The following is a 15,130-nucleotide window of genomic DNA, read 5'->3' as shown; positions in this document are numbered from 1 at the left end:
GGATCTACTTCTGTAGGTCCAGGCAGGGCCCAGAATTCTGCAGGTCTTAGCTGTGCATCCTCACACTGCATCACAGAGAGGCGGCCCTCGCTGAATGTGCCGGGCACGGGGAAGAGGGACAGGAGCTCACGGTGCTGGTGTGGCCACGTCTCCCTGCAGGGCTTCCCGTCAGGCCCTCGATGCCCCAGCCTTGGAGCACCCCCCACCACTGCTCCCACATGTGCCCACCAGAGCCCCTGGCCCAGCAGAGGAGGGGATAACAGGCCTGGGGGCTCCAAGCCAGGTGCCCGCTGGCGCTGTGGGTGGGCCTGCCTGCCTTGGAGGACCTGCGCCCAAAAGCAGTGTAGACGGGAGTTTTGCAGCTCCTGTGAAAGATGGCTGAGGCTCCTGTGGAGACGAGCGAGCAGTGGAGTGAAGACACCCAGGCAGCCTCCACGGGGCGGGGCCATCGCCGCACTTGGGACCCACGTGTGGGAGGAAGCGGTTCGGTTCCTGGTGAGGGAGGGGAGTGAATCAGCGTGGTGTCGCTCACTCTAATTGAGCCAGCAAGTTTGTCCTTCTTCACAAAGCCCTTCTTCATGGTGGCAGGGAGGAAAAAGATGCCCTTCTGCCCCTTGAGGAAAGAGACGGGCCTTTTCCGCTCAACACCCCACCCAGTGCCCACCTCCAACGCGAAAATGCTGGGTTTTCTCTGTGGACCTGGCCTATGTCTTTGGACAGAGAGTTTTATTTTCTCAAGAAAGAGATGTCATGTTTCTGGATCCGTGCGTGTGAGCAGGCTGCCTCCGTTGGGGCTGCTCTGAGAAGGTTCTCAGCATCTCGGTTTCTTTGCAGCTGTGTCTTCGCTCTGTTCTTTGGGGGAATTCAGCCAGTGCCCTCCCCAAGCCCGAGTCCGCTGCCTTCGGGTTTGTCCCTGCAGAACTGAGGCTCGGTCTCCCTGCGCTTCTGCCTCACCCCCTTTCTCAGCATCCTTCTCTTAGGAGTTCTGTGCTGGGAAGGTACAAAAAAAATTTTAGCTGGTAAACGGAATAAAATGTTTCGAAAATGTGTAATTTTCCCACCACCCTAACATTAAATTTTAATAGGGGACCTTTGAAGACAAAAAGAACCCTGTGGTCCCCAGTGGGTCGGTGCTGTAATGGGGGAACAGGCCTTGGAGTTGCTCCTTTGGCTTGGGGTTCCCAGTCCCCCCGGGTCCCACCACGCTCTCCCATCTGCTTGTGAGATCTGCTGCTTCAGACCTTTCCAAATCCCCAAACTAATTATTTCCTTTTCTCTCTTTTCTATTTTTGTTTCCTAGGAACGAGTGGAATATCTCTTTCTCATAATTTTTACTGTGGAAGCATTTTTAAAAGTAATAGCCTATGGACTTCTCTTTCACCCCAACGCTTACCTCCGCAATGGTTGGAATTTACTAGATTTTATAATTGTGGTTGTAGGGTAAGTATAACTGTCTTTCTGTTTCCCCTCACTTTGCCAATGTATACTTCCTCCTTCTGAATTTATATCTTTTTGATTTGGTCCTAACTGTGCTGGGCTTCGGGCAAGATGAAAGGATCTGATAAAACTTGCTTTGAAGTCAGACTTTCCCCAAAGAGAGAGGAGCTGTTACCTAAGAGCATCCCCCACCACTGCTTCCGCGTGGGCAAGCGCGTGCGCCCCCATGCACACACACACACACACACAGATATGCACACACATGCATGCACACACGCACACACACAAAGACGTGTACACACATGCATGCACACACATACATGCGCGCACACACACATGCACACACACACAAAGACGTGCACACACATGCACGCACACACGTACATGTGCACATGCACACGCACACATGCACACACACAGTTGAATCTGAGTACTCTTAATGGAACCCAGGTTCCTCTATGCCACTGAGGAGATTCATCTCCTTAAGTACTTTAATTTTGTCTCTGACCATTGCTAGCCCCGCAGTCCCTCTGACCAACTTCCCTGTAGGATCACTGAGCAGATTTGGGGCAGCTTGCCTGAGAGCATGCAGTCTGTAAGCGGGGTGCGGGTGGGCTGCACAGGGAGCTGCCAGGCTGTGCTTGTGGCCCACAGGATGTTCGTACAGCAGCCCTGTCCTCATCCTCACCCCTACAGTGGGCCTGGTTCTGTGGCCCCAAGAAATCAGGCTGCTCAAGACAGGCAGTTGAGAAGAAAACAGGGAGCCATGAAAGGCCAAGGTGACAGGTAACCAAACCCTGACCAAACGCACCTTCCCCCAAACACTCTGCTCCACTTGAGTATAAAATGAGGCAGAGTCAGCCTAGGTTTTTTAAAAAAGCAATGTGGGGCCAGGCGTGGTGGCTCACGCCTGTAATCCTAGCACTCTGGGAGGCCGAGGTGGGTGGATAATTTGAGCTCAGGAGTTCGAGACCAGCCTGAGCAAGAACGAGACCCCGTCTCTACTAAAAATAGAAAGAAATTAGCTGGACAACTAAAAATATATAGAAAAAATTAGCCGGGCATGTTGGCGCATGCCTGTAGTCCCAGCTACTTGAGAGGCTGAGGTAGCAGGATTGCCTGAGCCCAGGAGTTTGAGGTTGCTGTGAGCGAGGCTGACGCCATGGCACTGTAGCCTGGGCAAATGTCTCAAAAAAGAAAAAAAAAAAAAAAAAAAAAGCAATGTGAAGCATCTTAAATAAAATGTAGAAGTGAAGATGTTCTTATAAAGAAATTAGTAACTTCACCAAAAGGTTCTCTGTTATGTGTTTGTAGCTAACAGGCCTACACATACTGTGTGGGGTCTAATGTATTAAAACACAGTCGATGATGTTCCAACCATTCACCTGCTTTGCAGCAGATTCTACTTAAAGAACATGTGGCTCCTTCGGGCTGATCCTTCCTTCCTTTGAGCCCATCAAGTGTGCAAGTGGCGGCCACTTGTGCTTTCACTCCCAAGAGTCCTGACAGTCGTTCGCTGTCGAGGTCAGAGTGTCCGGAGCGAGTCTTTTGTGCCTCCCGGTGGAGGCGTCGGCCGAGGGGCTTCTCTGGAGCGTTGGCCGTTCGGTCTCGTGGGAGCGCCCGGCCTTCACTGCAGGAAATAACACAGGAGCACATCGAGATCATTTACAAGTTATTTCCTCATCTCTGGCCATCTGGACGGCTCATGTGGGCTGTTGGAACTGTGCTAGGGCCTTCTCTCTGTTGCCTTATTTTGCCTGGCCAGTGAATGACGCACTTTAGCCGCATGAACATCGGGGGTGTTTGAGTGGCCTGACCTTAGGAGCGCTGAGGTCATCGGCGTTGCTAGCCTGCTAGCCAGGTATTGGTCCGGCTCGCAGCACTCAGGGCGTGCTTGCGGCCGTCTGGAGACTTTGCTGCTTCTGTTCATGCCGGGGGGATCAAGGAGCTAAACAAACGCACGAATGAACTCGTAAACCCCAGCAAAGGCCCTTCAGGTTTGTGCTCCACCCGCCCCTAAATCCCTTTCAAACTCGGCGTCTTTCTTTCTCAAGGCCTCGGTCCCCTGGGAGCCTTCCGCACAGACCTAGGAAGGGGCCTCGGGAAGATCTGATGCTTCTGGGAGCGGAGAGATGAGGGTGACTTGCAGGGATGAATTTTGTTTAGGCAAAAACGCTACATTTTGGAATGAGCTGAAGTCGACTCTGTTGTGCTCTGCCCAAAGCACAGGAGGTGGAGACAGGAATACAGGGCAGACATCGGACAGGGGCCGGGGGGGTGGGTGCTGGGAGGGCTCTGGGAGGGGCCGGTGCCTCAGTTGTGCCGGGAGGCTGTGCGTGGCCTGCCCACACCTCCTCGATTCATCCCTTATGCTGCTGCTCCTCCCCACGACCACAGGGGCAGACGTTTTGTGAGGTCAGCTTAGGTGCCGGTCACATCTCCCTGGAGGCTGACAAAAGGGGGCTCATCCAGATTTGGCACTCCTCTAAAAGATGTCTCTGTTTGACTGTTTTGTTAAGAGGCAGGGTCTTGCTCTGTTGCCCAGGCTGGAGAGCGGTGGTGTCATCATCGCTCACGGTAGCCTTGAACTTCTGGGCTCCAGTGATCCTCCTGGCTCAGCCTCCCGAGTAGCTGGGTCTACAGGTGCACATCACCTTGCCCGGGTAATTTTTTAAAAACTTGTTTGTAGAGACAGGGTCTCGCTAAGTTGCCCAGGACGGCCTCAGACTCCTAGCCTCAAGGCAACTCTTGCACTGGGATCATAGGCATGAGCCATTGCACCTGGCCATGTCTGGCCTTTTAAGCCACAGAGGTGATGATGCTAGCACTTGCTCAGCTTATGGTTCACCGTGACCCTTTGGGTTTTTTTCCCCATTAATCTCACACTTGGCCATATTTGTCACCTCGTTTCTCTTCTCCATGGATCTCGGTCCTAGGGGCTTGTCATCCAGTCTAAATGTCAGCTCATCCTTCTAACCAGAACAATGACCTGCCATCCCCAGAGGGTAGAGCTCACCACTTCTGTTCAGCCATGCCTCTCTTTCCTGCCCTCTCTTCAATATTAAGTGGATATGCCTTTGCTTCTCTCTTGTCTCTTGGGAAAGATCTGCCCTCCTTGGCCCCTCCTCTGTAGCTACTTAGGGGGAGGCTTATTCTGGCCTCCTACAAATCAGAGGGGAGCCTGGCTTGCCCTGGCAAGGGTGGGCACGCCCGCCGGCTGCCCGCATACCAGGCTGAGCCCCTTCTCGTTTCCGCACTGCCTTTCTGGAGGCACATGACAGGCAGCATGTCCTTCTTAAGGCAGAGGTGTCTCCGTGGTGTGATGGGAGGTGGGACTGCTGAGTGACGCGGAGGGACTGTGGTGTGCTCTGAGCCCCCTCTCCCTCCCCGCCCTGGAACTGTGGAATCCTGCCCGGGAGATCCCCCTGCAGCTGCCACGGCGCGTCACGTCCCTGCCTCCCTCACTGTGCCGCAGCCCTGCCTTGCCCACTCTCTGGGCCCTGTGGCACCACGCTGTCCTCCTCTTTTGAAGGCTCTACTGCCTGCCGCACGTCTGCCAGCCTGGCGTCCTGGAGCAGTGCCCAGCCCAGCCCGACCCATGGGAGCAGGGAGCTGTGCTCGCCGGCCACTGCAAGCCAAGAACACCTCCTACACTGAATTCTCTACTCCTCTGAAATTAAAAGCAGACCCTTAATAAAGAGTCTCAAGTTGGGGCAGGGGTTAAAAGAGCAAAAAATCATCCAGTCTCCACTGCTCTCACTGAATAATAGTTTGTGAACATCTTGTACTCTGATAAGCATATTGCTTTCTTCCAGGAAATACTAGGAACGAAATCTGGTTTGGATTTGGAATGTTGTTTTACAAATTTCCAAACTGGTCTTCATTTCCTCAGGTTTCTAGACTTGAGTTCAAAGAACATTTCCCCTGTGGAGAGAGGAGCCCCCTCCCCTGTCCTGGCAGCTTCTGCCTGGGCTTCGAGCATCCCAAGGAACGTGTGAAACCACCAGTGGCCAAGCCAAGGAGAAAGAGGGGCAGAGCTGAGAGAGACCAGATGTGGTGCGGCCAGGGTGGTCGGACTTACTGTAACTACAGAACCCACGTCAGAGTCTTACTCGATGGTCCAGTGCATAGAACAGATAAAGGGGAGGCTGCTCTGTTAAATCGAGGGTGAGGAGCCAGAGCCCCCGCCACTCAGCCCCAGCCCAGCACTTGACAAGTCCCTAGGGGCTTCTAGGAGCACAGTTTGAAAATCCTTCACCTAGACCCCCTCACGGCTCAGCCCCACCTGGATCTGAGCTTCTGCCAGGCTAAGCCCCCAGCGGCAGCCCCCACTTTCTAGGTTCAGTTCCCTGGGGCATATGTCATTTAAGGGCCTCAAGCCTATTGCTCAAGAATCAAAGTCACCCTGGCTCAGTTCTGGTCTGATATGGGGATGCAGTTAGGACGCCTGGGCTTCCTCCTGGACCCAGGCCCACTAGTGGAGAGACTCGACCCAGCACGGACCGTAGTCTGCTGACAGGGACTCTGTAAAGTCATCCCAGGCATAAGGGACAGAAAGTGCTGCTGCGTGCCCTGCCCCTGCCCTGTATTTCTTGGTTATCACACAAAGCCCAGGATTCCTGGGTCCGCTCGAATCCCTCGGACTCCTGTTCTCACGTGGCCGTGTGCGCCCTCGGATCTAACCCTTCTCTCGCCACCCTGCCTCTGCGCTCTTTCCGCAGCGCCCGCTGTTCCCCGTGGCCATCACCGGCTCGGGGAAAGGGCCAGGTGCGGATTTCCACCTTGTGAGCCAGGCGTGTTCCAGCTGCTCAGCTGTGCCCTGCACCAGCAAATAGCAGTGTGTGAACGGGGCGTGACTGAACCCCAGTGAAATTTTATTTCCACGACAGGTAGCCGACCCTCCCCTCTCTGGCTCTGTGCTGAGCGTGCAGCTTCCTCTCTCAGAGCCCTGGCATTCCGGAGCGCCTTGCCCGCTCCTCACTTCTGCATTGAGACCACCGCCCCTTCCTCCGCGGCCCCCAGCTTTGCCGTGTGTGTCAGACCCACCACCCTGCGTCTTTTTATCGCAGCCCTCCGCACACCTGCGTGTCGCTCTCCTCGTGTCTTGAGGACACCCGCTCTCGACACCAGCCTGCTCCAGCCCTCGCTCCTCGCCCACCATCTCCCGGATGGCTTCTTGGTTCCTGGACAGCTGCCTCTCCGGGGAGCCTCTCTCCGCAGCCCGACCCGCAGCCGGTCCCTGTCGTAGCTGACAGCCCAGCCCCACACTCCCCAGGGCAGCCTCCTGCTCTCACCAGCGTCTTCCCCTGCGCCCTCCACGCCCCACTCCACCACCACCTCGTCCTGCCACGGTCTCCACCCCTGCCTTGGGTTCCCCTCCCTCCACCACCGCCTCGTCCTGCGACTGTCTCCACCCCTGCCTTCGGGTCCCCCTCCCTCCACCACCGCCTCGTCCTGCCACGGTCTCCACCCCTGCCTTCGGGTCCCCCCTCCCTCCACCACCGCCTCGTCCTGCCACGGTCTCCACCCCTGCCTTCGGGTCCCCCTCCTTCCACCACCACCTCGTCCTGCCACGGTCTCCACCCCTGCCTTCGGGTCCCCCTCCCTCCACCACCACCTCGTCCTGCGACTGTCTCCACCCCTGCCTTCGGGTCCCCCTCCCTCCACCACCGCCTCGTCCTGCCACGGTCTCCACCCCTGCCTTCGGGTCCCCCTCCCTCCACCACCGCCTCGTCCTGCCACGGTCTCCACCCCTGCCCTCGGGTCCCCCCTCCTTCCGGCCAGCTCAGACACCCACTGCCGCCAGACTCGCTGGCACGCTCTCAGCTTCCTCGTTCCTCTCTTCGCGTACCTCGCACACCTGGAAAACACCAGCCCCCACCGCATCCAACTAGACAGATCTGTGCAGCCAGGAACCACGCAAAGCTGAGCAGTCCCACTCCCCACACAGGGCCACCAGCCCCCAGGAGGCCCCTGTGACACCGGTCCCCAGTCCCTTTGCTCTTCTACTTCCCAGATGGTTCTTCACACCTTTTCCTCGCTCCTCAAACTTCCATTTCCCTCCCCTCTCACCTCTCAGCTGACGGCCTTGCTGCCTGCTTCCCCGAGAAAACAGGTGCCACCAGAGGGAGCTTTCCTGTGTCCCCACGGCCACGTCTTCCTCCCTGAACCAGGACAGACAGCCGCTGCCCTAAGACTGACACCCTCCATGAGGCCTGGCCCCTCCTCAGCTGCTGAGGGACATCAGTGACTGTTCCCTCCCGCGTCCTGCCTCCCTCGGGGGATTCCCGTCCCATGTAGACGTGACTGTTCCCTCCCGAGTCCCGCCTCCCTCGGGGGATTCCCGTCGCATAGACGGGCTGTCCCATCTCCCGCTCACAAACAGAACTCTCTGGACCCCACATCCACTTCTGGTAACCGCCTTTATTTCTCTGCTCACTTACAGCAAAATTCCTCAAGAGAATTGTCTATACAGTAGCCACATGTGGCCATTTGGCGCTTGAAATGTGGCTGATCTGAATTGAGAGATGCTGTGTACGGTGTAAAATACGCCACACACTTCAAAGATTTAGCCCAAAACAAAGAATGACAAATATGAATAACATTTTATATTTATTACACGTTGAGATGATAATATTTTGGCTGTGTCAGGTTAAATAACGTCATCACGGTTGACTTCACCTGTTTGTTTTTATTTTTCACTGTGGCTGGCGGCACAGGGGAGTCGTGCTGCGGCTCGTGTTACATTCCCCCTGGGTGGGGGCCAGTCCCACTGTCTCCAGCTTCTCTCCTGAACCTGTGTCCCCATTGCTCCACAACACAGATGCTTCCAGGGTCTAATGGTCCTCATGTCGCTAAATCCAGCAGTCGTTGTCCAGCTGTGTCTCTGCAGCATCTGAGGCCACTGTCCTCTCACTGCCACCCTCTTTGTGGGGCACCGTCCTCCCCCTCCTCCTGCCCCCCAGGCCACTCCTTGTCAGTGTCCTGGGCCGATTTGCCCTCAGCGTAGGAGCACCCGAGAGCCAGTCCTTTCTCATCCTCACCTTCTACGGGAGCTTCCTGGGTGACCTCCTCTGATTCAACTTTCAATACAACCTCTTCACCTACCCAGATGCGTCCCCAGCCCGGGCTCCGCTGACCTCCAGGCGCAGGAGAGCCGGCTCAAGCTGTCCACCAACGTCCAGCCGACTCTGGGTGCGAACGTTCATAGTGCTGACATCCGCTCCACCCTATGTCAGCGTTTTAGTTGCTCAAGCCAAAACTGGGGGAGTTTCTCTGATCCCTCTTTCTTTCTCACACCTCACGTTACTCCATCAGCCAGTCCCATCAGCTCTAGCTTGAGATCAATCCGATATCCGACTCTCTTGCTACCTCCACCACCACCCGGGCTGAGCCCCGGCATCTCCGCCTGGATCACTCAGCAGCCTGTCTCTGGGCGCCCCGCAACATCACAGCGATTCTTTTAAAACTCGTCAGAGCTCTCCTGCTTGGAATCCCCTGATGCTTCTATCTTAGAGGAAAAAACGGGCGCCTGATGGGGTCCCCATCTTCCTCTCCAGCCTCCTCTCCCACAGTTCCCCGTTTCCCTGCCCTGCTTCAGCTAGTGGTGGCTCTGACACATAGCACGCTCCTCCCTTGGCCTCCTCCCAGCACCGCCTGCCTGCTCTGCCCGCAGCGGTCCCCAAATAGTTTCGTGGGTCCCTCCCTTGCTTCCCAAAGGTCTCTGCCCAGATGCCCCAGCCTCCTCCTGTAGACAGGACGCCCCCGCCTGTCCGTGCAGAGCCCCTGCGTGCACATCTGTCTCGCACTTACTACTCACACCATGCAGCATCTGTTCACGGACTGCTCAGTCTACCCTCTGTCTTCCCCCAAGAATGCAAACTCCGTGAGGGTAAGGACTTTGTTTGGCTGTAGCCCACGTCTAGATCGGTGCCTGGCACATAGTAGGTGTTCACGTTCGGAGGAGTGAATACAGCTGCACAGACATGAGGTGGCAGAGCTGGAATTCCCGCATCGCAGTCGCGTCCTGCGTGTGCGGTTCTGCTCCACCGGACCCTTTCCACTCACCGCCGGCCATCCGTTCACGCGTGCCACGTGTCCCCCGAGCGGCTGGGGCGCCCGCACAGAGTGGGTTTCTCTGGGCTCATTGTTTGTGCCCAGGAACCAGTCAGAGAGAGGGGCTTGTTAGGAGGAAGGGGCAGGCAGGGGGAAGAGGGTGTGGCTGCTGGTGCCCACAGAGGGGAGCTGGGATGCCGTGGAGGGGCAGAGGGCACCACAAGGTGACAGACACGGACGGCAAACACCCGCTTCCCACTTTTGTTCGGCTCACACAAAACTAGACAAGCTCTCACGCCGGGGCCCGCCCCTCCCCTCGCTCAGACCTCCTGCTGGGTTACACGTGAGTGAGGCCCCCACTGGGGACCCTCAGCCTACAGACTCGTGCACCGTCCTGGGCTGGGGACGCCTGCAGACTGCTCTTCCAGGCTTCGTTCGGAGGTCAGAGCCCAGCTGGGCCGTGAAACGCAGTCCTGACAGCCCCTTCTCTCTTTCTTCTTCTAGGCTTTTTAGTGCAATTTTGGAGCAAGCAACCAAGGCAGACGGGGCGAATGCTCTAGGAGGGAAAGGGGCTGGATTCGATGTGAAGGCGCTGAGGGCTTTCCGAGTGCTGCGCCCCTTGAGGCTGGTGTCCGGAGTGCCAAGTAAGTAAAGCCGTTGTTATCCTTGTTTACAACCTTACCTTGTCACCACCTTCCGCTTCCTCCGTTGAATTGCCAAGAGCACTTTGCAAAGGAACCTGATTCTGTATAAATGGAGGTTTTTTTAAAAAAATGAGTTCCTTCATTTAAAGAACCCATCTCTGATGTAAGTACCTTAAAACACACTGTGGTCCCAGCCCCATAAACCCCTGGAGAAAGTGCCCAGCAGTGACATAGTCAAATAAAGACAGCTGCACAAAGGAGACACTCCATAGCCCTTGAGCGACCCTGCAAGGCCCTGGCTGGGGGTTTACGTGTTTGCAGAGAAGAGCCAGGTGAGCAAAGTGGGCTAATCCTCCAGCTCCAGGGTACTTTAGCCAATGAGATTATCGCTATTTTCTGTATTTTCCAAAGAACAGTCAGAAGAGCATCAGTAGATGTTCTGAAAGTTCTATTTTGCCATTTCTCCCAGCCCTTGCCTCCTTTCATGTCAAACAGGGCATCCCAGGCCCTATTTAGGGACACGATGCCCGTCATGAGAACTAGTTTCTCCCAAGGAGAGGGTGCTCAGCTCTCTGCATCAGGCGAAGGCCTTTGAAGAGGCATTATCTATCCAGACATCACTCACGGGGGCAACCCCCTTCTGCCTCCGCTCTGGCAGCCAGCCCCACTGCGGACACGCCCAGGCACTGCTCACAGTGGCTCCCGCAAACCCTGGCCCAGGGTGCTCCTGGGGGCGAAGTCAGCTTTAGTGGACTCCTCCTGTTCTTCCGTGTTCCACGTGTGGTGTCTGAGAACAATTCTGGACTTGTTTGCAGAGATTTTACACTTGCAACTTAGCTCCATCCGATTTCTGGGCTAGCTCAGACTCAAGACTTAGGAGACTCCTGAGATGGGCTGGAAGCAGACGAGCTCAGAATGTGGTGAGGGGCGGGGAGACCGACCCCCCGAGCACACAGCCTCTCTCCCAACCGTATGTGCACGGAGTGCTGAGCTACACGTGCTGCTGGTGGTATCTCTTAGGGCCATAGAACCGTAGAAACGTGAGGGACCTTATATTAACCTGTTCATTCCCTTTTGTACACGCTGAGAATAGTGAAAAACTCTTCCTGTGACTTGAATTAACTCTTAATAGCAACAGAGCCAGGACTGGCACTGGGTCCCCTGAATTCCAGACCAACTCTTTCCTACCGCACGGCACCACCTCTTGTAAAGAATTAAGCTGTATATACCTCTGAATTGTCTTAGATTTTTACACACATACCCTGTCTCTTCAACTACTTTATAACCCCCTTGAAGCCCAGAACTGTGCCCTGTACTGCCTTGATTCCTGCACAACACCTAGCTCAGTCTCTAATCAGGTGGGGGAGTTTGCTGAGTAAATGAAACCAGGGTTTTGGCTGTTTTGGGTGCAGTGGGACTCCCTGAACAAAAGGAGCACAGAGCCAAGCGGCACAAGCACAGTTAAGGCCGACTTTCTCTGCTCGACCTGAGCCATTTGGGGGAACTTAGAAACAGTCTCTATGATAGCCAAGACTTAAGTCCCCCTTTTGAAGCCTAAATTATTTGGGTTTTTTTGGTCAATCAGCCATAACTCAGTAGACCAAAACCAGGAAGTGGGAAGGAGGGTGAGAGTTACTTTGAATGTGACTTTAAGGATCTTAGAATGGAACGGCCAACGTGCCAGTGATAGGAACTAGGAGTTAATTCCAGACTTGAGCCAGCCAAGCCGCAGTGGACATGATGGATCTTACCCTGTTATGTGTGTGCTTATTAGGAGCCTGCAATTTCTATTAGATGTATTGGGGCATATCATAAAGAGTCCTTTACTTGAGCAGTTTGACAGTCTCATAAAGGAGTGTATCAGCCAGCTTTTGCTGCAGAACAAATAGTCCCAAACTCTCAGTGGCTAACAACCAGAAACGTTTCTGCCTGGCTCACGGTACATGAGGATGTTGGTCAGTGGGTTCTGGGCTCAACCAGGTTCTGCGTGTCATCTAATTCCAGAGCCGAGCCTGGGTCAGAAGCGTGGGCCACGCTGCTCTCATGGCAGAGGGCAGGTGCTCACCAGGGGTGCACAGAGCCAGAGTACACAAGCGATTTAAGCTTTTGCTGACATGAGGCTATGTCACAGCTGCTCACATTGCACTGGCCAAAGCACGTCACGCGGCTACCAGAGATAATGGGACAAAGAAGTGTATTGTACCCACAGAGGAGCATGGGTGAATAATTGGGAAGAAACAGTGCAGTCTGCCACAAAGAGGCTGAGGAGATTGTTAGCAACAGAAACAGCTGCGGTAATTGCTCTAGTACAGAGATTCTTAATTAGCGGTGAATGTGGCTGAGGCACTCACGCTCCGGTGCATTAAAAGGGAGAATTGAGTTAGACAGAGTAGCCAGGGCTCCACCGTAGAGGACACTTTCTGAGGAAGGCACCCTGTCTCTCTGTGCCTTGGATGCTGGTCAATCTGTGGTGGTTGGCAAGAGGTGACACGCCCTAGAATTCCCTCGTCAGGAAGACGAAGACATGACAGCACCTCAGATGCAGGGCCCTCGTGTCACCTGCCATGCAGGTCAGGAATATGTTTTTGCCATTAGCGATGGTGACTCTGAGATGGGTTTGCAGCTGTGGGCAGCCTCGCAGAGAGCTCTGTGCTTCTACACAGGGCCAACAACGGCGTCTCGGTTTCTGCGGGTCACCAATGCCAAGAGGATGGCTCTTCCTGCAGCTTAGAGACAGGGCCAGTCCAGCCCCGCCTTTCTCACTGGAATCCGTCCGTGCAGCTTTGAAATGGCGGAGAACGTAGATGCAGGTGAAGAGGCACACTGTGATAGTTTAGTTGATGTCATCTGCAAAGGTGTCTGCAATGTCCCCTGTGATTAGAAACCTGAATGAATGCCTCCTTCTCCCACTTCTCACAGGCTTGGGTGTCACCTCTTGTATTCTAGCAGCGCTCCTCGAGAGAGCCGCCTGCGCTGTCGCCTTCAGTTCTTGTCCTCCCACCGTCTCCGCACGCTCTGCGGGCTTTCCCGCCGTGACTGCGCCAGAGCGCCTCTTGCCAAGGCCCTTAGGTGCTTGCACAGTACTGGGTCCAGCGCCATTTTACCCCCTGTCTGCAGTGCTGGATACAGCTGACCATCCCTTGTCCTTTGTCTTTGAGCCACTGTTGTCCCTTGCCTGCTGGGACACTGTTCTTTCTTAGTTCTGCCCTTACTTCACTTGTTTTTCCTTCCTGAATCCTTTACTGACTTCCCTCTCATCTTCCCACCCTCTTAGCATCGGGAGCTCCCAGGCCAATCCTTGGACCTCTTCTCCGTACTGCTGTCCAGCCTTGGGCATTAAATACCATCTGTTTATCTTCTAATAAGCACCAACTGTATGTCAGCAGCCAAGACCCTTCCCCTAAACACCAGGCTTGTATACCTAACTGCCCACTCCATTCCTTTCCTATCTGGATAGCTAATAAGTATCTCGAACTTGGCATATCCGTAGCAGAATTCCCAGTCTTCCCAAAGCCTTTCCCATCTCAGTAAATGTCAGCCTCATCCTGCCAGCTTCTCAGGCCAAAAATCTTGGACTTCCTTCCTTTTATCACTCTTTCCATACCATCCATCAGAAGATCCCATCAGCTTGACCGTGAACCTTATCGAGGACCTGGCTGTTCCCTACCATCCCCACACTCACCTGGAGATTACAGAAGCCTCCTGCAGGCCTCTCCGCCTCTGCCCTCGCCACAGCCTTGGCCTCACACCACCGCCAAGTAGTCCTCTTAAAATCCAAGTCAGATCAGGTCACCCCCCTGCGCAGAGGCGTCCACAGCTTCCCTAGCTCACCCAGAGTGACAGCCAGAGTCCCCCCAGCCCCACGATCCCACCCGCCCTCCTCTCCAGCCTTGCCTCCCTCCTCTGCCCTCCCCGCCCTCCTCCCCTGCCCTGCCTTGCAGCACCCCTGCGCTTCCTTCAGCGTGGCAGGCTCACACCACTGCGGGCGGGGCACTCGTGCCCCTGTCTGGAACACCCCGACCGCTCTCCACGCTCTCCGTGTGCGCCTGCCCACCCTGCAGCCTCCGCCGAGACGCCGCCCCCCTCCGCCCCGCTGGCCCGCGCCTGGTCTTCCTGCGCCCACTGCCACACTGGGCACTTACTCGTTCACTGGTCTGTTGGTCCCGGCCTCTCAGGCATGCAGCCTCCACGAGGGCAACCGCGTTTGTTAGTTTTGTTCAGGGCCGTGTCCTCAGTGTCCGCAAAGATGGCAGATAAAAGCCTGTGGAATGAGTGGACATCGTCGCACAGCCCCTGCGGCTGAGCAGCGTGGCCACACACAGCAGGGCTAAGAACTGACCAGCTCGTGCCATGACGCTGGTCCAGAGACCTTTGCCTGGGCGCCTTCCGTAGCCCCCTGAAGGGCCTCTTCTTCTCCTGTCTTACTTGCTCTTCGTGACAGTTGGTGATATGTAGTTATGTAGAGCATTTTTGGTAACAAATAGGTTAATTGGGTGGTTTTTGAGATCTGCAACTCTAAACCAATAATGTTAGAGGCCCAAAAAGTTATTATTTTTTAAATGCTTATATATGTACTACATGCCATTGAAGTCTCATGATCACTAATTATGGAAAGAGAGAGATGGTTGTGAGAGTACAAGTCCATGAGTCATTTATCAATTTGTTCAACAAAATCTACTGAGTACTTACTTTACGTAAGATTTTGCTAGCTTAATATCATAGCAGATACAGAAGTGAGTCAGATGCTAAGTGTGTTCACAAAGAGCTTGAAGTATAGTAGAAGGAAAAAGTTGTTCATAAAATGATTGTATAGAATCAAAATTGGAAATGCTAAAAAAAAGTTTAGGTAATAAGCTATGATGAGTTCTATGTGCTTTGGAGATGCCATACCATGGGGGTGGGACAGAGAACCAGGAAAGCCTTCTCGGAGGAGGTGGCATTTGGGATGGAACTTGAAGGATGAGCAAGGGGGACGTTCCAGGAAATCATGGGAA

At 54.7% G+C, this 15,130-nt stretch overlaps 1 protein-coding gene across 1 annotated transcript in view; it reads left to right on the top strand.

Annotated features, from left to right (window-relative positions):
- The window catches only part of CACNA1C (calcium voltage-gated channel subunit alpha1 C), a 581,627-nt gene that overhangs the window by 357,101 nt on the left and 209,396 nt on the right, over positions 1–15,130 (top strand). Inside the window, exons 4-5 of the mRNA XM_045554647.1 lie at positions 1,301–1,440; positions 9,997–10,136. Of these exons, the coding sequence (XP_045410603.1) occupies positions 1,301–1,440; positions 9,997–10,136 (280 nt within the window). The remainder of the gene's footprint in view (positions 1–1,300; positions 1,441–9,996; positions 10,137–15,130) is intronic.

This window comes from Lemur catta, chromosome 6, assembly GCF_020740605.2.
Source record: "Lemur catta isolate mLemCat1 chromosome 6, mLemCat1.pri, whole genome shotgun sequence".
Taxonomy (NCBI): domain Eukaryota; kingdom Metazoa; phylum Chordata; class Mammalia; order Primates; family Lemuridae; genus Lemur; species Lemur catta.
The sequence above is the reverse complement of the archived record's forward strand: the minus strand, read 5'-3'. Positions and strand labels throughout refer to the sequence as shown.